General features: G+C 35.7%; 2 protein-coding genes across 3 annotated transcripts in view; one reads left to right on the top strand and one right to left on the bottom strand.

The window, feature by feature from the left end:
- Nucleotides 1–2,363: 2,363 nt before the first annotated feature.
- On the bottom strand, nucleotides 2,364–10,769 carry nphp1 (nephronophthisis 1). 2 transcript variants are annotated; one of them, XM_016269990.1, is made up of 20 exons: nucleotides 10,539–10,769; nucleotides 10,356–10,420; nucleotides 10,186–10,246; nucleotides 9,840–9,958; nucleotides 9,403–9,652; nucleotides 9,192–9,293; nucleotides 8,539–8,627; nucleotides 8,332–8,374; nucleotides 7,898–7,982; nucleotides 7,605–7,699; nucleotides 6,362–6,490; nucleotides 5,595–5,669; nucleotides 5,151–5,261; nucleotides 4,540–4,622; nucleotides 4,372–4,448; nucleotides 4,196–4,298; nucleotides 3,462–3,574; nucleotides 3,191–3,264; nucleotides 2,828–2,872; nucleotides 2,364–2,737 (listed from the first exon to the last, which is right to left on the bottom strand). In XM_016269990.1, exons 1-20 carry the CDS (start codon nucleotides 10,602–10,604, stop codon nucleotides 2,489–2,491), a joined length of 2,034 nt encoding a protein of 677 aa, XP_016125476.1. In that variant the 5' UTR covers nucleotides 10,605–10,769; the 3' UTR covers nucleotides 2,364–2,488. The 2 variants fall into 2 exon arrangements, with proteins under 2 accessions (XP_016125476.1, XP_016125477.1); XM_016269991.1 differs by lacking the exon at nucleotides 5,151–5,261.
- Nucleotides 10,770–17,033: 6,264 nt separating this feature from the next.
- The window catches only part of LOC107583645 (tau-tubulin kinase 1-like), a 21,131-nt gene continuing 16,640 nt past the window's right edge, over nucleotides 17,034–21,524 (top strand). Inside the window, exons 1-5 of the mRNA XM_016269932.1 lie at nucleotides 17,034–17,391; nucleotides 18,332–18,479; nucleotides 19,680–19,753; nucleotides 19,837–19,977; nucleotides 20,082–20,186. Of these exons, the coding sequence (XP_016125418.1) occupies nucleotides 17,284–17,391; nucleotides 18,332–18,479; nucleotides 19,680–19,753; nucleotides 19,837–19,977; nucleotides 20,082–20,186 (576 nt within the window). The 5' untranslated portion in view covers nucleotides 17,034–17,283. The remainder of the gene's footprint in view (nucleotides 17,392–18,331; nucleotides 18,480–19,679; nucleotides 19,754–19,836; nucleotides 19,978–20,081; nucleotides 20,187–21,524) is intronic.

The raw sequence follows: 21,524 nt of genomic DNA, 5'->3' as shown, positions 1-21,524 counted from the left end.
TTGACTGCTTTATGGAGATCGAGCCTGCAAATGCACCATAATGTATTTTGCTATGGGTTAAGGAATTCCGCATGTATCCTATACAAAGTTTCAGGGATTTTAGGTATAATAGACCAAATGTGATTTCATCTGAAAGCACATTTAGAACATTTTCTGCTTAATTAAAAGCAAATTTGATCTGAGTGAATATCAACACATAGGAACACACATACAAGTACAGACTGTATTATATTTAAGGGTGTGACTTTACACAATTTCAACTCGTATAATTATCCCAAACATCTATCATCTCTGTCCAGACAGTGTGTGTGTGTGTGTGTGTGTGGACTTTGGGCTCCAATGCTTTTCTGTCACCACAACAGCAGGTCACCCGGGCGTGTCATTTTACTAACTCGGGTTTCCTGTGTGGTGGTGAAATACGAACGGTCTGGAATCCCACCCCTTCAGACAGGCCCGAGACACACGTAAATACTCTCATTCCCCCCACCAAAAAAAAAATGTATTGAAGAAGTTTACTCATCATATGACAACTCATTAAAAGCTTTCTGTTTATGTTGTCTTAAAAACTGAGAATGGAAGACTAAATTGTTTTACAGGTAACTGTCAGTTACAACTGGATGAGCATTGAGCTGCCAGGGAAGAAACTCTATGCTTACAGATAGGGTGGAATTCTAACAGGTTCATATTAAAAGATGGAATGTTGTCAGACCAGTTCTCTATTATTTCTCTGTAAACACTGGGAGTGTGGAAACAGAATCCAGCAGGGAAAAATACTTTCCTGGTCACAAACCTTTTTTTTCAGCACACACACAGAAAGACTGTTTTAGCATCATGAATTATACAATGTAATATTATATAAAGTTTTTTATCCATATTTTCAATTTAAGATTGTTGCAGTGCTTTCTGAGATTGCTTTCTTCACAATATCTTGTATGTACAATGTAGTTAGCTACTTTTAGTGGCTTGACTCTAGTTTAGCTACTGATTGTAAGAAGTAGTTTGTAAACCATATTGATTAACCACTATTTGGATAGCGGGGGAACGCATCCTCTCAGTATCTACAGTTTTGTGGTTGCAGCACTACTTGTGATTCACAATACAGCGATTACAGCACAGAAACATGTTGTGGGTGAGCAGCTAGCATATATAATACAGTATAAGAAGATTACACATTCAGTTGCCATGTTATCACACCTCTGTACATCAGCGATACTACTGTACATTTGTCTTCAGAATAATTAATGCCGATTCATGTCTGCATCTTTATAAGCATCTGACTACACCACACTTCAGGATGGCTGGGCGAGGCGGTGTGTCAGACACGGAAAGAATGGGAACAGCTTTCTAAGTGTACGACTTGCTTTAAAGGAGTGGAACGTTTAAATAGGAGGCTTGTATTAAAGACAGAGAGGTGTGTACTTAAACCATGTAGTTATGAGTTTGTGTGAGAAAATAAATGAGAGAAAGAAAGAGAGAGGAGTTGTATTTAGGAGGTGTGGTACTTAAAGTCCCCATGAAATCAAAATTAAAGTTTTTTGGGTTAGTATCAATATGTTAGTCTTAAGGTTATCTATAAGGCAGTGTGCTCCAAAACAGTGACATTTAGAAGATATAAGCATTCAAAGCTTGCAGTTCGTCACTTCCGCCAAAACGGATCAACGATTTTTTTGACGTCACATCGTACTTCAGCATCTCATCAAACTTTCTGTCCAATCAAATGCTCTCTAGAATCCGAAGCGCCCGCCCCCTACACTATAAAATAGACGCTGAAGCCGCGGCTGAAATCGGTCACTTGTCCACAGAATTCGTATTTTCTGTACAGTGAATGGCACGTAGTGCACTATATAGGGGACAGGGAACGATTCAAACAGTGTAAATATGCTTTCCATTGAGGAAATAAAGTCTGGTTTTCGCACTGTGTCATGCACACACACTCTGCTCCGGTCCAGAGACACGATAGCACAGAGCGGATCACATGCGCGAGTCGGTGCAGACCACAAAATTTATCGGAGCTTTTTGAATTCTACACAGAATGCTATATTTCATAGCAATATGGATGAGATTGTGGCTGGCATACCCCGTCAAATGTGGCTCTACGGAGATGAACGCTATTGGCTATTTTAAAAAGGGGCGGGGCTGCTTGATATGTCCCGCCCTGTCTTCCTGTTTCAGTTAAAATGACGTCAACACAGAGTAACGGTGTTTCTAAGCATTTCAGGGGACCTTTAAAAATAGACCATTATTTAAGGTCCGGGCGGTCATGGGATGCTTTACAAACACAATCACATGCACAAATGCTGTATGCACAGTATGGCATGATTTCCCCATCAGCATAACTGTGAATAAGCTTGCTGGGCAGGGTATGAGAGACTAACCAGTTTTATTTATACGTTTAGAATCTAAATATACATTTTTAAAAGAATGAAAAAATACAATCAAACATTTTTGGACACTTTTGGAGGACCATGTGATAGGTCAGTCGCTAGACTCAGTGCTGGGCACTGCTGATGAGGTCATAGGTGACCTGTGTGATGTCAAAGGCTTGATGTGAACATTGAGAGGAAAGCAGAGTTTCCACTGAGGGTTTTTGGGAAGGGCTGTAGATAATACGAGCACGTTGAGATTCCACTTCCTCATCTGCCCAGCAGGGAGCAGGCATCTCCACAGAGTACAACAATGGAAACACGCTGCCCATATAAACGCTCACAAACATCTGCTTCAACACATTAATATCTCTCTGAAATACACAGAAACACACATTGCATATAAACAGCACGAATAAACACATTAAAGCAATACTGTGGCAGTCGTGTGACACACACTGTACCTTATCAGATCTTCTCAGGTTACTCTCTGATTCAGTCCATGATTTCTGTAAAACAGAAACAGTTTAAGTTTAGTACTTTTGATAACATCTACCCCCATTTATAACATTATAGCCCCATGTATATGATGGTATGCTTTTGTCCCTAGAAGTTAATTTAAACAGACAAAAATTAAAACCCTCTTTGGCTATGTTCTCAACTGGTAAATCAATTAAAATATTTTTAACAGTAATTTATTTTATAGTTAAATTAAATAATTAAGAATTCATTTTAAATTTTAATAATTAAAAAAATGCAAAAACTTTTCTTTTAAAGGTAGGGTTCACGCGGCAAGTAAAAGTGTGTGTTTATTTGACCAGTCTCACCCTAAATGCATCCATCAGGTCTGGCTGATCTAGAACATCAGGGAAGGATGCTAGAACCGAGCTGCAGATCAGATCTAGGTAGAACACGGAGCCAAGCTATTTACATTCACTTTTACATTCTCATTTACATTTATGTTTTAAATTTACATTTGCTATATACAAAGAAATTGTATATAGTGTTGTGATGTGACAGAAACCTCTGATGCACATTAGATACACATCAAGCACTAAGAAAAAACTAAGAAAATCTAATGAAATGTGTGTGTGTTACCTGCATTATACATGGTGATTCTGTCCAATAAAAGAGCATCAGCGAGTATTTGCCTGTATGTTGCCAAGAGATGTACTGTGGACAGACTTCCTACTATAGTGTCAGGCAGCAGACTTATGAAACATTAAGAAAAAAAATATTTAGTAACAATATAAATAACCATATTTGATTTTTCATGAATATTTATCAAAAAACACTGTGGAACCCTACAGATTTTTTACAATGAAAATCTTAGCAACCATTCAAAAATTTGGGATTTTTTTCAAATAAATTATTATTTAAATTTAGCAAGGAAGCATTAAATTGATCAGAACTGAGAGGCATTAAAAAAGATTTTTTATTTCAAATAAATGCTCTTCCTTTGAAACTTCTATCCATCAAAGAATCCAGCAAAAATTTATTATAAATATTTAGCAGCATAACTGTTTTCAACATTGAGAATAATACAAAATATTTTTTGAGCAGCAAATCAGTGCATTAGAATGATCTCTGAAAGATCATGAGACACTGAAGACTGCCAAAAATTTAGCTTTTTCATCACTGGAATAAATTACATTTAAAAAAAAAAAGTTATTCATTTTGAATTGTAATAATATTTCACAATATTACTATATTTTTGGTCAAATAAAGACAGCTTTGGTGAGCATAAGAGACTTTTCAAAAACATAAAATCATACTGACCCACATTTTTAAACATTAATGAACTGTATACTCTAGTGTGTACGCATTCTTACTTCAGAAGCTCTCTGCTTCGTGTTTTTACTGATTTGAGCTTAACAACAAGTTTAGGGATCTTCCTGGACAGCAACATCTGCTGAAACACACCAGTAGGATATCCTGAGGACAGAACAGAAGATATCAGTTTGTATATATTTGTGTGTGTGTGTGTGTGTTTGTAAGAGAATGTTACCTCTTTTGGTAGATGTGGTATCCATGTCACTGTCTTTCTCAAATGGTGTGCCACCATGGACAGTGAGCTCTTGTGTCCTACACACACATTCATATAGTTTGTAAGTATGTAAGGAAAAATATAACCGCTATGCATCGATCATATTCTAATAAGTGAATTAGTGTGTACCGTAGAGCAATGGGGGCTCCACTTTCATCAAACAGTTTAAGGAACGCCCAGCCACAGCTGAGGTCTCCTCTCTCCCCTGTGGACTGAAAGAGAGTACAAACATTTTTACCAAAGAAACCAAAGTTTTTTTTTTTACCAAAGTTATTTCTGCGCAAGACGATTTTTTGCTGGATACTGAAGGAAACCTTGTAGATAGTTACACCCCTTTATTCCATTAGTAAAGGGATAGTTCACCCCAAAAAAAAAATTGTCATCACTTACATTCACCAAAAATTGAGAAATACAATGGAACTCCAATGAACTCCAGTGCTGTTCCTAATGTTACTCAGAATATCTTCTTTTGTGTTTCGCAGAAGAATGTTATCCTTACATGTTTGGAATGACTCCAGAGTGAGTAATTGACAGAATTTTCATTTTTGAGTGAAGTATACCTTTAATAGAGATCATTGTGTGTGTGTTTATGGAAATATGTGAGAGGGTAAAAGATAAGTGATCTTTTATCTTTCTGAGGTTAGATGAAGGCCGTGTGTCCTCTTTGATCAGAGTTGGGTGGTACTGTGATATGATTGTTTAAATGATAAGAATTTTTATTGCAAGAAATAGTTGCTCACATTTCTTATGTAGGTTACACCCAATTCAAACAGAATTCCAAGATCAGGAGATTCAGAGTCACAACGCAGGAAACAGTCTCCATCCAGTAGACAGGGCAGCATCCCAGTCATCTGAAATACACACACAGGGGAAAAATACAGATTAAAAGGATAAACGGTTATATTACATAAAAGTATATACAGTGAGGTGAGACACTGGTGAAAATTCTGTATTTTTAATTTAATATTTTTATTACAAATTACATTATCAGCATCACAATTTGTGCAAAATCTGAACTATTTTATATTCATTTTAAATTAAAAAATTTCTTTGTTTCAAAATGTCAAAATCTTAAAAATGTCTTTATTTCTAGGTTTAAATTAGATTTCAAATCCCAGCTTTTTAATGTGGCCTCAGACTTTTGTACATGTGTTTGCACATGTTCAAGTGTAGCTTAGTCTTACCCGTGGAGAAAAGCTCCAGGTCTTTGGGCTCTTGGAGTTGTAAGTGGCTCTGACTGTGTGAATGTTACTCAAAACCTGACAAGGAAAATTTTTAAGTAAACTTAAAAGGTGGAACAATGAGTGAAAAAGAAACAATGGCACCATGTCCACTGCAATTGTGTCACATGACACCTGTTTGCAATAAACGTTGGGAAGACAAACGGGTTTTGAATGTGCGTTATAATTGTTCTGCCGTTTACAATGACTTAAGTGACTCATTCAGAAACATCAAAGAAAAGATCAACTGTGCACAATTAACGCTGGACATTACACCATAATACTCTACTTATTATCTATAAACATGCACTGAAACACTTCCTGGTTCTCTCCTAAATATAAAATTCCTGACGATAAGTAATCAAATAGAATTAACAAATCCAGAGTTGTGAAAGACAAATATCATACAGAAACCAAGTAATGATTAAACTGTTAACACGCAAGACTCAAATATGCCGTAGTATTTTACACTCATGCTTTTGGATTGCAACTGTATTAATTCAAGCACCCCAGCTGTTAATCCCATGATGCTTTGTTATTTGTTTTAGGTTTCAAATGGTTCCACCCGGATTACTGTTCCACATGAGCAACACTTAATTTCAGAATCGAATCAGGAATCATTACTCAAGCTTTCCAAGAAACATTTGTATGCAAATCTCTCTCTTTTAAGATCATAAAGGGGCAATAATTATGGTTGTAGGTGCAGCAGTGTGTGTGTGTGTGTGTGTTACCTGGGTTCCATCAAATGCACAGAGCCGAATGTGCCTGCTGAGCACCTGTAACCCGACCCCGGGGGGTGGGATCATTCGACAGTTCCACAGGGTCAGGATTAAACCCACTCTAGATGACTGGCCGTGAACCTGGGCAAATACACACATACACATTCTTTCTTTCTCTATATACTACTGCTCAAATGTTTCGAATAATTACGATTTTTAAAATGTTTTTGAAAAAAGCTTCTTATGCTCAGCAAGGCTGGATTTGAAATATTATTGCAATTTAAAATAACCATTTCTATTTCTATTTCTAAACTGTAGTCTTCAGTGTCACATGATCCTTCAGAAATCATTCTAATATGCTGAATTGCTGCGCTATTATTTTGGGTGCTCAATTATTAATTATGGTTCTTATTATTATAAATGTAAAAAAAATTTTTGCATCTTAATATTTTAATGGAAAATGTGTTCTAGATTTTTTCAGGATTCTTTGATGAATAGAAAGCTCACAAGAACAGAAAAAACTTGAAATAGAAGTCTTTTTTAACATTATATGTATCTTTACCGTTTCTTTTTGAACTATTTAATGTGCACTTGCTAAAAAAAAGGATCACGGTTTCTGTATTAGAATGATTTTCGAAGGATCATGTGACACTGAAGACTGGAGTAACGGCTGTTGAAAAATGTAAAACATTTAACATTTTTTAATTGTGATTACTAATTGTAATTAAACTTCATAATATTAGTGTTTTACTGTATTTTTCAAACAAATTCAGGATTTAAAAAAGCATTTTTTTTTTACATTTTTAAAATATATTTCTATACATATTGTATATACTGTATATCTATGTGTACTGCATTAAGCTAACTCAGACTGGAGTAACGGCTGTTGAAAAATGTAAAACATTTAACATTTTTTAATTGTGATTACTAATTGTAATTAAACTTCATAATATTAGTGTTTTACTGTATTTTTCAAACAAATTCAGGATTTAAAAAAGCATTTTTTTTTACATTTTTAAAATATATTTCTATACATATTGTATATACTGTATATCTATGTGTACTGCATTAAGCTAACTGAGACTTGTTATAGCACTTGCTTATCATTGCTCTTTTGTTGATTTTGATTGCTTCCATTGTCCTCATTTGTAAGTTGCTTTGGATACAAGCGTCTGTTAAATGTCTAAATGCAAATGAAAATATTATTATTAAAATCTTAGTAAATGCAACTAGTGTGTGCTTTGCAGTTAGGTACCTTGCCTGTGTCTGGGTCCATATGGAGATCTTTAAAGGAGAGTTGTGACTGGCTAAGCTTGGGCTGAATGAAGTGACTTGCTCTATAAGATCTCCCTGCTTGGCACAAATACACAAACACAAAAGGTATACATACGATACATCTGTAATATATCGCTATAAAATCGGAATTTTTACCAGATGTTATAATGTAAAACAAATCAAATAAACTGCATTTTAGGTAACTGAGCTCTTTAAAGACTGAAAATGGCATTTCATCTATAGGTTTGGAAAAATAAAGAGACAGGTAGTGACCTTCCTCTAGGAGTCTGGAGAGAGTGGAGGGTCTGAAGCCTGGTGGGATAGCACCCATCGCTGAAAGCACATCAGTAGCATCTATCTGCAGAAACAACACACCAGCACATTTCACTATGTGAGGGTGCTAGTTAGAAAGTTATGGTAATGTGTGTTATAATTAGTGTTATGATTATTAAAGGGATAGTTCACCCCAAAAATAAAATTTCTGTCATCATTTACTCACTCTCAAGTTGTTTCAAACCTGTATGAGTTTCTTTCTTCTGTTGAAAAATGTTGGTAACCATGGATATGGACAACTATTTGCTTACCAACATTCTTCTTCAGAAAGAAATGTATAAATGTTTGTAACAACATGAGGGTGAATGATGACAAAATGTTCATTTTTGGGTGAACTAGCCCTTTAAGGGTGTAATTATCTACATAGAATATACCTCAGTAACAGCCTTCCGCACTGTGTTCCAATTGGATGTTTTGCTAGTTGGACAAGAGGCAGTATTTGATCATTTTCTTTAGTAAAGGCTGCATATGAACTTAATCTTCCGTTTAATTCCTTTCAACTTCAGAAATTGTGAGCTATATTATACACGACAAAATATGAACACAATGCTGCCATTTAGTGGAGAGAGAGGAAATATCACCTGGACTTTAAGTCAGGATCCTCCTCTTCCTCTTCACTCTCCCCCTCATCCTCATTCTCATTCACTCGCTCACTATCCTGCGAAGACGTCTGAAAATACACAGTTATGGTACATTCACAGATGCAATTTATCCATGTTAATGATCTACACACAGACTCCTAACTGACTGCAAATTAGTGCTTAGTCTTTTTTTTATTTTGTTCATTCAAGAGTTTAATTTGTATATTTATAAAAGTGCACAGCCTACACCAGTCCCGAACTGCTCTGGAATATGACTCAGACACTGTAAAATTATAAAATAAAGATACATTATATGCATAATGTGAAAATGTCAATCAAAACCATAATACTGTAAAGCATTATTAAAGCAGTAAACTGCAGGAAAGCAGTGTTTAATGAGATTTGAAATGTTGTTTTTCCTCCAATCTTTATGTCAAAATGTACTCTAAAAAATTATCAGCTTGTGCATATAAAAAGCAAAAGTGAATTAAAAGACAAAAATCTAGGGTTTTTATTAAGTTTTGTTTAAATCATTTATGGCTTTCCCCAATAATAAAAACACTGTTTAATGTGTGAATATGACTTACTTGTTATCAACCATTTACATGGCGCATGTAAATGCACTCAGTGAGTGCCTGTGATATTATACGCACCTTCAGGAAGGTTTTGGGCACCAGGCCCTTCTGGCCTTTTGAGTTTTGAGCCAGCCACCATCCATCCTTATTCTTAGAGACAACTCTCAAAACCTCTCCTTTCTGAAACAACACAAAAAAGACTCAAGTGAGACTCACTGAATTGCTCAGTGCAAGAAAATAACCCGAATTCAAGTATTCAACACCTAAAATAAAATGTTATGACTGTTACCTGGATGCTGAGGTCCCCTTCTTCCTCTCCCGTAAACGCACTGAGAGCAATGTAGGTGACAGATCCTTGTCCTTTAGCAGTTGGACCAATATCCTCATCAGCACTGTCAGCATTATCATCATCATCATCATCATCATCATCATCCTGTACTTCTTCTTCAGCATCTTCATCCTCAGAGCTCTCATCTTCTTCATCACTATTTTCCTCCTCGCTCTCCTGATCTCTCTGGGACGAACTAGGTCCAGCCGTCCTATGTGGCCAAGAAAAAACTATGGTATTAAATATTTTGATTTAATATAAATGTTATATAAATGATTTCATATGGATAAAAGCTGATCTAAAAATGGTTTGATGGTTTGTTTGAATGCATGATAAAGTCTCTGGGATCTGTGCTGGTCAGGTGAGTAAGATTTGTTTGAATGGATGAGGTTACATACTCATCATGAGGCTGCAGCTGAAGAGCTAGAGACTGTAGACGCTCATATAAAGTCAACAAACGCTTCTCCTCTTCCCTCTTACACTGGTCATAATTCCCCACTGGAGCCAGCTCATCTGCCTGCACACATGGCATTCAGCATATTAAAGCAGGATCTAACATGATACATTGTATAGGGTTCAGTAAACGTTCATCAAAAATCTAAAGGAGAGAAATATACATACACATTTTATATGTGCAAGAAAAAAATTATTTCAGAAATAGTTTTTATTATGTTTTTTAAATTAAATATGTAGCAATTTATGTGAGATGAAGTAACAATACCAATACACAGACATAAACATTACTTTAGATAATTTCTTCAGAGTCTTCATAATTTCCTCCACTGCGCGCTGTAACTCTTTGCACCTGAAATGCAACACCATTACAAATCACCGCAAAACGCAGAAAGTATGCGCTATTTGACCTAGTTGATGTAGAGACGTTCAAAAACAAAACAGTGGGAAGACGTCTTTACCTCTCCAATGTCTCTGTCCTGTCAGACTCATCTGGTTCAGCAGCATGCTGCACCAAAGCGTCCACCTACAGGACGGATAACAGTGAGTAGTGGTTTAATATCAAAACCGGTGCGCACCAGCAAAAGAACAAACATTTCATTCAATCAATTAAATTAAATGTAATTTATTTATTTATTATCAACCTTTCTCTTGATGTCATCCGTTTCTCTTTGGACCGTCTGAAGAGGTCCTCTCCTTTTCGGAGGCATCTTCTATTCGTCTTCAACACAAAATGTGATCATGCACGGTATTTTGAATGTATGATTTGATGAAACGTCCCAGTCGTGCTCAGGTTTAACAAAACAGAAAGCATCGGAGGCGCCATGACAGACGCTCCGGAGAATGTTGCTAAGATACTTTACGCGACGCTGTTATTATTACATCATCACTGCGCGCGAGAGCCATTAGAGAGCGCATAGCATAGATATGTATATGTCAGATGTATGTATTACATCTATGGCGCATAGAAGTGCAATCTCAGCTATGAAAATGTATCTGTGGATTTTTTGAATTTTATTTGGTAAATTTCATGAGCATAGAAGAAATTCGGCTAATCTAGAACATATTTTTTATGTTTTTAACTAAACTTAAATTGAGTCCAATAAATAAATATAAAAAAAATTAAATGTTCCATTTGCAGTTAAAGATAATGTAAGACAAAGAATTTGAAATGCTGTCATTCATTTATGTATTTTGGTTGTCGATTAAATGTCGTATATATAAGATATATCTTAAATCCCGCGATACGGTTTTGTTATGACAGAAAGAAGCACATTAATTTCTGTTTTGGGCTGTGACTGTAATCTGGTAAAACAGGTTTCTTGGAAAAGTGCTTCTGTTTAAGTAAATAAAAATGCATGCAGAAAAAAAAAAAAGTTTAAATCAGGGACCCCAACATATTTGACAAATTATTCCAGGTTTCTTCCGAGATCCACATTTAAATACACAAATCTGTGAATTCCAGCTCTAAAATCTTACAAGCATGTGGAAAAGTCATTGAAACTTTTAAATACATTATAAATATGCTAAGATGTCTCAAAACCACATTCCCTGATTTGAGGTTCTGTCATTTAATGAATAGGACATACACACTGTTGTTCACAGCTTACTTTTGTTGGATCAAACTTGAGCTCAATGGCACAACAATAATGTGCAGATTATTTTTTATATTAATGAGTCAACGGTTAATAAAATATTTCATTTATTTCAAATGACACAGACAAAGTAAAAGCACAGACATGGTAACATGATTTATGGCTTGAACAAACATTGAAGAAAAATTCTTATAAATACAACTTTCTGCTGAGTTTTTAAAGTCCTTAATAAAGTTGTATTGCTTTGCTCCAGCCTGTAGATTGTGTCTTTGATCCAAGGTTGAAAGCCTGATCCTGCTGAGAGCTGGAGAGGTGCTGTTATAGACTCCTCAATCTGTGTGTAAACCAGGAATACTCTATCAGGCTTTGATGACCGAGGCACTAAAAAGTGAAAGAGCTGTTAGACTGGTTATAGCGTCAAACGAAAGCCATTTAGTCTACACCAAGTACAATAATGACATGAAAGACACATGTCTCACCAGGTCGGTTGCGTGATATTTTGTATGCATCACGACAGGTCAAGCTTCTTCTGTGTTGCTGCGAGCTTGTCCTGTAACCTCTTTTTCCGCCAGTCCAAGAACCTTCTTCGCACCCTGTTTGCCTGCCAGCCGGCGATAAAACCAGCCGCAAACGAAACGACTATAGCGACCTGTAACGTCCTCTCCGACACATCGGCCATGTTCACCTCCGTTCGGCCACAGCTCTTCTTCTTCTTCTTCTTTTAGGTTTAAAGGCGGTTGGCAACTCATCTCAAAAAAGGTGGATTACCGCCACCTACTAGACTGGAGTGTGGGCATTAGACTGACATCAAATGAGTGGAGAGGGAAGAGAGAAAAAAAATTACCTATTAAATTCTTTCACTTAACTCAGTGTTTTTCAAAAATAACATTAATAAATTGCGTATTCTCCCAGGTCAAAGGAGTGGAGAGAGAAGAGAGAGAAAAATTCCCTATTAAATTCTTTCACTTAACTCAGTGTTTTTCAAAAATATAAAATTAATAAATTGCGTATTCTCCCAGATGTTTTCCCTAATAAATGCTCAAGTGTCATGCTTTGTTCATCCATTTGTGCCTTTAATTCTGCCCTATCTTCTTCATATTTTTTGCAGTCTAACAGTATATGCTTCACTGTCTCTTGTACATTACAATAAGTGCATACTCCAGTGGGATGTTTTCCTATTCTGTGCAATGCTGTCTTTAAACCAGTGTGCCCCATTCTAAGACGTGAGACTAACATCTCCTCCCTTGGGCTTCTGCCCTTCCTCGTGCTTGTGACTACTTGATTTTGTATACTGTATAAATGACGTCCTGTATCCGCTGTGTTCCAATATTCCTGCCATATTTTAAGTGAATGTTGCTCGGCCACAGCTGGCTGGCTGCGTGAATAGAAGTCGCTTCACGTGACTTGGGCGTAACCGGCTGCGCCGCCGTGACGTCAATTTGTAGGCCAACTGAATAAAGACTACATCTACCACATTTATTTACTACATTAATTTACTTGTTTGACAACCGTAGACCTTGTTTAGAAACGTGTTGAGAAAACACAGCTGCTGCAAAACTCGCGTTTCAGTTAACTGTGCGCCATTTATGTTGTAAAACAAAATGTGAAAGTCTCTTCAAGTAGCCTAATGTTAACAATAGACTTTATAAACCGAAATCCATTTTTATCCACACACTGAAAATTCCACAGGAAAGCAAAATGCTAATTCTCTTCAGGTTCTAGGACTACAATGAAATATTGAGTCATTTAAGTCGATAGCCTATGTGTAAAAGTTGAATTTGTTCAGTTAGGAAGGGCACGTTTTATCATTCATTCTGTCTGTGCCTTTACCTTCTTTGAGAAAAAGAGATAAGAAGACATGGCTAGTATAGGGTGGACTGCAAAAGTGGGACAGTTTTGTGATGGAGAGCTGCCAAAAGTTTAATGTCTTCATTCTTTGTGTACTTTGTAATGTGTAATGTCACAACTCAAAAATACATTGAAACAATACTGAATGTAATTTATGTGATAATGATGATAGACTTTTCTAAACAAGGCATTGTTTAATAATTTCAGGTAAACTGAAACACCATCAGCAAAAGTTTCTAAACAGTAATAATGGAAAATGTTATATATAACAAAACTAAAATCTTTACAAGATGGTTTTGGGAACACGGTAGGTAGTTTGTTGCTGATCCAAGATGGTATACCAGCTTGATCATGATTGCTAGATCAGCGTGGACCAGCTAAAGTGTAACCCATTAACTACCATATTAATATTTATTTATTTTATTTAGTGATTTATCAGACGCTTTTATCCAACGTATTTATAAAAGTAATATAATCATAATAATATGTTTCATTAATTAATTTGTGTTTGCTGAGATCAAATAGATGTTGAAGCATTACCTGATGATTTCAGGCAGAATGACAAAATACCCCTATGGCAGTTATTCAAGACGCAATCAATCACAAAACTTATTTTATCTCACTCACAAACTCATTTGTCTTGCCCTATAGTTAATTTTCTGGACTCTAAAGGCCATTATTTAAGGATCAACTTTCAATAGCAAGTTAAAGAAGGTGCTATTGTACTCCTGGCTTAAGCTAACATAATTTCATACGCTTTATTTATTCTTTAACAACGGTTGCTTCTTCTTTGTCTTGTTTATGAGTAGTATTATTAATAGGACGTTTCTGAAGGAATGTCCTCAATGGCTGAAGTCTGCAGATGAGGGGGATTCACGCCTTTCAGGTTGCTACGCAACAGCCTTCTTCTGGTCTTCTGTCACGCATGTGCGCGGTGCATAGTGGGAGTATCCGAGCGATGCTGAATCAGTGCAGGCGCGGAGGAGCAGAGGAGGCTGGAAATGGTGCAGCATCAACAAGGGAAAAAGGCGCAGCGGTCGTGCCAACGGAATTATGCGGCTCTCCCTAAACTCTCACTTTGAGATTTTACTCCGTCGACAGAAGAACAGGTTAGTAAATTGGATTTTGTTCGCCAAGTTATTTTTAAACAAAGCGCTGCCGTAGCAATCCGCTTGTCCCGTGTATGTTGGCACCTTGTCAATAGTGATGGTGCGCTGGCGCGAGCCGCAGGCTTCCATAGAAGATGCGCGTGCACGCGAAAACCAAATCTGTCACGGTCTTGACAAACTATTAAAGCACTTGGGCCTAAGTCCAAAATATATATATTATATTATTCATGCTTAAGGAAGCTTAAATATATATATTATTCATGCTTAAGGAAAATCATGAATAATGTACATTACATGCCACATAATGCAGGTGTACGTCAACAACTCACGTGGCCTATCAGTGGGAGTTGTAGTTTTTCAAAGATGACAATGTCCAATGCCGTTTATGTCTATTGTCTTATTGAAGAACGACGTATCCCAAAGTGCTTTTCGCTCCGGGTTCGAGCAGGGGAATGTTCTGATGATTGTTAAGCATTGCCCCAATGGACGATGATCAAACGATGGTTTGGGGTCGGGGCTTAGCCTTCAGGGATGCTCATTGGAGCAGAGCGTGTTTGGGTGGGGTCCGTTCAGACGGATCCTTTTGGCACTGCGGAGAAAGCTGAAGATGTCAGGAGACTGAGCCCACGCAGTCCTGAGCTCCTGACATTTAGTTGAGTCTGAATAATGAAGTGCTCTCAGCAAATGCTTTATGCATTCAGAATCTTATTATCATTTTGTTAAAGTGTAGGAGTTTTCCTATGCAAACAGGTGAAGAGCCTGTTGCAAGATTCGACTGAGGTTTATTCTTTGGTCCCTGCACTTGATCTAATAAAGTCAGGTTTATATTTTTATATTTTAATAGACAGTTGTGTAATTGTAGCCTACTGTAAAACATGTTTTGTAAAAAATAAATACTAGCTATGCTTCATACCTTATATACATTGGAAATGTATATTACATAAAACAAGGTTATATTCTTAAAGTAACAAATATTTGTTACAATTGTGTTTTTATTAGTGAAAACTGAAATGTATGAATCTACTTATAAAACTTTTTTTTTGTAATTTGTAAAACGTTTGAAATTTATATAAAAATTTAGTTTATTCTTTTAATATTACAATTTTATTTTGCTTTTTTGAGTAGTTCGATGATTACTGTAAACATTATATGCTTTAGTGACATATATTTAGGGTAGTAAAATGCAGCCACCAAAATGGCATCAGTAGTTTTTACTGTACATTAAACCCCCTAAGTTTGTTGAGAGTCTGGGTGGGGGCCCTGGATCTCAAAAGTGTCAAAAACCCTTTAGTAATGGAAGAAACACTGGTTATTTTACACATTCAATTCAAACTTTTGTTAATTCATCAGTATTGTAATATACATTCTTTGTAGAAATGTTTTATATGAATTTTAAAGCATTTTCCGGTTACTGTACACATATTTTTAGCAATTACATTTCAACATTATGCATTATATTCTAAAATAGGGGGAAAAATTAGCTCAGACAGTTTATGGCATAATTATGAATGCTGAGATGAGATGCCTTCCTTAGGCTGTTTTTAGTGTGTAGAATGAGAGGAGGTATTCCCTGCAATCTTCTGAAATATCTATATGTGTCTCTGCATCAACTCTCTCAGATGAAGGTGACAGAAGTGTTAAGGCGAGAGTCTTTTAATGTGTTTCATCAGTTTTATTTATTAGATCCATTTATAACCCATTGCATTCCTTAGAGAGAAGAATCATTTTAGAAGGTGAGAGTGATTGTGCTTTTGTAACGGTAAACAGATAGAAATGTTTAAAATCTTTTAAGGATTTAACTTAAGCACACACAGAGCCTGCAAATGTAGATACTCATGTGAAAAATAATCTCTTATTTTTCCATTTTACTGAGGTTGATAAGTGACTGTAACATTATGAGAGCATGCTTAAGGGTGTAGTCCAGTTCTGACAGACACGTACTCTGTGTCTGACCGGCTCTTGTGGATACCTGATACTCTGCAGACATTACAGAAATCTCAAAGAGGCAATAGATGATTTACTTCCTTTTCAGGGTCTTTAAATAATTTTAAGACCATCAATGGTTTTTGATTATTTTCAGAATTATATTTTCAACAATGGTTTATGTTTGTGGAAATGAGTGAAATGTATGTCATTTTGGCCACATTTTTACAGTTAATGCCCTTGTATGACCTGAAAACGGGATCATTGATTATGGAAAACAGCCCGGCCCCGGATACTGACCTCCAGAGAAACATATGTCTGTTCCTTCTGGTGTCTGTATTGTATTTTTCATTCTGATGGAAACAATGCTGTTTTTGTTGTCAGTTTGTCACTTATCTTGTCTTGTATTGGGTTTGTGGATAATTATTTTAAGACCTGAAATACTTCTTATTTATTTTCATTTGAGTTTTTTTCCTGAATGTTTATTATTTTTAGGGGGTGTCCATTTTTGATGTCTTAGAATATTTGAATCTTGTTGCAGCTTCCAGCAAACCTTGTTTAAGAAATATTTGTTCAGATTGAAAATCTGTGAATTTTAAACATTTAAACCTGGAGATACTCAGAAAGTTTAGGTTAAAAAATGAAACATAGAAAAGATATGCAAAATAAGTAAGGAATATTTAAGATTTTCATGATTATCATGATTTCATGGTAATTAATGGTAACTAATCAAATACATGCAAAAGAAGAACATACCAAATATCAATTCATACCATACCAATTCTTAAAGAAAATAATTATATTTTGACCCCACTGTGCACTATTATTTTTTTATTATAGCATGCAAGGTTAGCAGTTGTGTGCACACTATGTTGCAGGTAAATGGCAGGGTTTGGTAAAGTGCTGGCCAGCCGATGCAGTGCGTAGGGCCTGGAGTCCACGGCGACGAAAACATGAACGGGGCGGGGGAGCAGGTCGACATCCTGTCCTCCAACTGCTTGGTAAAAGAGCGCTGGAAAGTGGTAAGTGTGTGTCTATATTTAGGTGGGATTGTGTTTGTGGAATAAAGACACCCAAATTGTCTGTTGCCTTTGCAGCCTCATTGCACAGGACAAAACGGTCCACATATGACAACAGATGCTTTCAAATCAACTCAGTCTGGCTTCTCTCCAAAATGTGCCCAAACCATTTGGTTGTGGGCCAGTTCATAGCATTTCTCCTTCAAGCAGATGTCCTTAGAAATGATTTGTGGCTGTTTTACTGTAATAATATCTATGATTGATCCCCAAGTAGCGATCTGACTCATCAGTGACTGACTTAAACTTAATTCTTTCATAACTCATGTGATAAAGCATGTTTAAGCCAAGATTAATCAATATGCTTAGTTCATGCTACTAGGACTGAATTGCTTGGAATTGAATTAAATCTTTCATGTTAAGTAATATGTTCTGTGATTAGAGCAGCTAAAGTAACTCAGCCATTCTGTTTTTGTCATACAATTTATTGCATGTCAACCAAATCCAGCCAGAAAATCCTCAAAAGCTTTTCTGTGAGTTTAGCTGATGTACATGTCCTGTTTAGCAATACAGGAATTTCTCAGATTTTAGATCATGTTTATTTATGATGTACAGTATGCTCTTAAAGATTATTTATTGGCATTGGTTTCAATGAAGAACTTTCCATTGCACAGAAGATTCTCTATGTTGAAAAAAGGTTCTATAGATTATTAAAATGTTCTTCACATTAAGAAAAAAATGGTTCAAGAACTGTTCACTGAAAGGTTATTTGGAGATCCCAAAATGGTTCTTTTATGTCATCGCTGCGAAAACCCCCTTTTGGAACTATTTTTAACAGCATATATTGTGCAAAACCTGCTCTGCGTCGAAAGCATGTGGAATAGATGACACACGAGTTAAATCAATGCTCTGCCATGACTGCCCTTGCTATTGTTTGTGTATTCAGCTGAAGAAGATTGGGGGTGGAGGGTTCGGGGAGATCTATGAGGCCTATGATCTGTTGACACGAGAGAATATGGCTCTTAAGGTGGAATCTGCCCAACAGCCAAAACAAGTGCTAAAGATGGAGGTTGCTGTGCTAAAGAAACTACAAGGTGAGGAGATGAAGCGGATGTGGATATATTTTGTGTCTTTTATCATTCTTACAATTTGATTTAAACATTATGTGGTAATGTTGTTGCTTCTAAAGTTTCTGGCCAGTTTTCAAGATTGTTTTATGCATTTGCCAAAGCTAATTTTTACTCTCATGTATAAATTGACAAGTTCATTTTGGACTATGTTTATGTATATGCTGATACACTACCATTCAAAAGTTTGGGATCAGTAAGATTTTTTTTACTTTTATCCAACAAGGATGCATTAATTTAATCAAAAGGGACAATATTTATAATGCTACGAAAGATTTCTATTTCAAATAAATGCTGTTCCTTTCAACTTTCTATTCATCAAAAATCCTGAAAAAATGTAATCATGGTTTCCATAAACCTATTAAGCAGCACAACTGTTTTAAACATTTATAATAATAATTAAAAGAAACACCAAGATTAACATATTAGAACGATTTCTGAAGGATCATGTGGCACACTGAAGACTGGAGTAATGACTGCTGAAAATTTAGCTTTCCCATTACAGTAATGCATTTTATTTTAAAATATATATGAAAATATTTACTTATTTTCATTTGTAATAATATTTCACAGTATTACTGTTTTTACTGTATTTCTGATTAAATAAATGCAGCTTTGTTGAGCATAAGAGACTAAAAAAATTTACTGACTCCAAACTTTTGAATGATAGTGTACAGTACATATGGATGTATATGCAGTACAGCAGGATGGTGTATGTGAAAAAATATGTGACAGTTTATCTGTTAATATGCCCATCATAATCTTTTTTTTTTTGGAAGTGCTCATATGAAACACACACAGAGACACACTGTGACTTTCATGCCTGTCAAGGCAGTTTGCCTCAGCTGTAGTTCAGACATACCACTGGGAATCTGTAAGGGTAATGAGCGTGAAGAACTGAAGGGAAGTGGGATTACCACACTTTTTCTCTCTCTCCGTCTCTTTTTTGCTGCTTTCTTACTCTCTCATGTCTTCATAACCTTCATGAAGGACGTGCTGGAATTCCAAATGCCACCGCCTCTGTCTCTACCTGCTTGCTGAAATTTGTGTTTTGTATGTGTGAGAATGTGTGTATTCACATATCCATGCAGAAGAGAAAATGTCAGCTGTAATAAATGGGACTTATAAGTAATATCCATGACGTTACTGCTTTAATTTCTTGTGCAGGAAAGAATCATGTTTGCAAATTTATTGGATGTGGAAGAAATGACAAGTTCAATTACGTTGTCATGCAGCTGCAGGTACAGTATTTTTTATATGTTTTTATGCATGTTTGTGTGTGTGTGTGTGCATGTGTGTGAAATCTGATTATCTCTTTCTGTAGGGAAGGAATCTCGCTGATCTCAGGAGGAGTCAGCCTAGAGGGACGTTCAGTATGAGCACGACTCTACGGTTGGGGAAACAGATTCTGGAGTCCATTGAAGCTATTCACTCTGTGGGCTTCCTGCACCGAGACATTAAACCTGTATGTCTTACTGTTGATGTTGATGATATGATCTCTTCCATTCTCTTTCCCAATCCGATTACCTGGCTCCTGCCAGCTAATACTGGTTTCTCTTCTATCCTTAGTCTAATTTTGCCATGGGCCAATTGCCGTCTACCTGTAGGAAATGTTACATGCTGGACTTTGGTTTGGCACGACAGTACACTAATACAAATGGGGAAGTGCGGCCTGTAAGTATTACTTTTGCTTTATTTTCTGGTACAGTCTTTTTCCTTATTTATATTCTCTCAATTACCATTTCTGTTTGTTTTATTTATTTATTTATTTTGAATGGAAATCGCCTAAGCAGCATTTTTTACATTTCCGTTTTGTGCATGTGCAGTTTTTATATTTAGTTGTGATGTTTTATGTTTCAAAAGTTATTTCTAAGGATGCACTGATATTAAAATTAAAATCAAAATCATCTGACCAGATGTATAAATATATATATATATATATATATATATATTTTTGCTTACTGTAAATCTGTAAATATTTAAATATTATAAATATATAAATAATATCATAAGTTATATAAATATCTAATAAATTATATAAATATATCATTTAAATATTATCCATGCAAATGTTTATTGTAAAGGTGCATTATATATATATATATATATATATATATATATATATATATATATATATATTATATTTAATAACAGTGTTATTGACTTATTTTTTTAAAGACTTTAAGTCAGTATTATGTACAGTAGCAACAAAGATAATGTAAAAGCATTGGAAAGGATAGCAATTAATAACGGCCAATAACCAATATGGTACCAAAGTATCATGCATTCTTATTTATTTTATAATTTTTCTTCTATTATTTGCTTTTTACTGATGAATTTTATTATTTGTGTGTTAATTCATTTTTATGTTTCACTTTTCTCAGTTTTGTTTTGCAGTTCTGTTTTGGCTCTCATGTTGAATCGCATGCTCCCCCGCCAAAGATGTTTGTCCCTGTTACCATAGCGACAGTCATATTGTGAGTTTTCCAGAATCTTGAAAATATTCCTTCCTTACCCTCTGAAGGTCTCAGAAATTACACACTCTTCTCTAATGGTTGTGCCTTAAACGCTAAATCCTGAAGCACGGCCCCTTTTGACATAATCACACCCATGCCATACTGACCCATTCCTACAACCTACTATACATACTCCTCTATGTAAGAGTGTCCCTGTATGTGTGCTCAATCAGCCTAGGAATCCCCCAAAAAAGTAAAAAGATCATAAAAGTTTCTAAAACATACAGAATTCAAATCAATTGATTTTTCAATTCAAGTTTATTTGTATAGCTTTTTTTGCGATACAAATCGTTGCAAAGCATCTTTACAGAAAATTAAGTTTCTACAATATATTTAGTGACTGTCAGTTAATGTACATATGGCAGAAATGTACGGAAAAATCGATTAAAGACGTAATCAAACAGACGATGAACACTATTAACAGCAATTATTATATGATGCAATCAAACCTATAGCAAAATGTGGTAGTTCTGTATGTTGTTTCAGGGTTGGCATC

This window comes from Sinocyclocheilus grahami, unplaced genomic scaffold (assembly GCF_001515645.1).
Source record: "Sinocyclocheilus grahami isolate Dianchi unplaced genomic scaffold, SAMN03320097.WGS_v1.1 scaffold54.1, whole genome shotgun sequence".
In the NCBI taxonomy this organism is placed as follows: domain Eukaryota; kingdom Metazoa; phylum Chordata; class Actinopteri; order Cypriniformes; family Cyprinidae; genus Sinocyclocheilus; species Sinocyclocheilus grahami.
The sequence above is the reverse complement of the archived record's forward strand: the minus strand, read 5'-3'. Positions and strand labels throughout refer to the sequence as shown.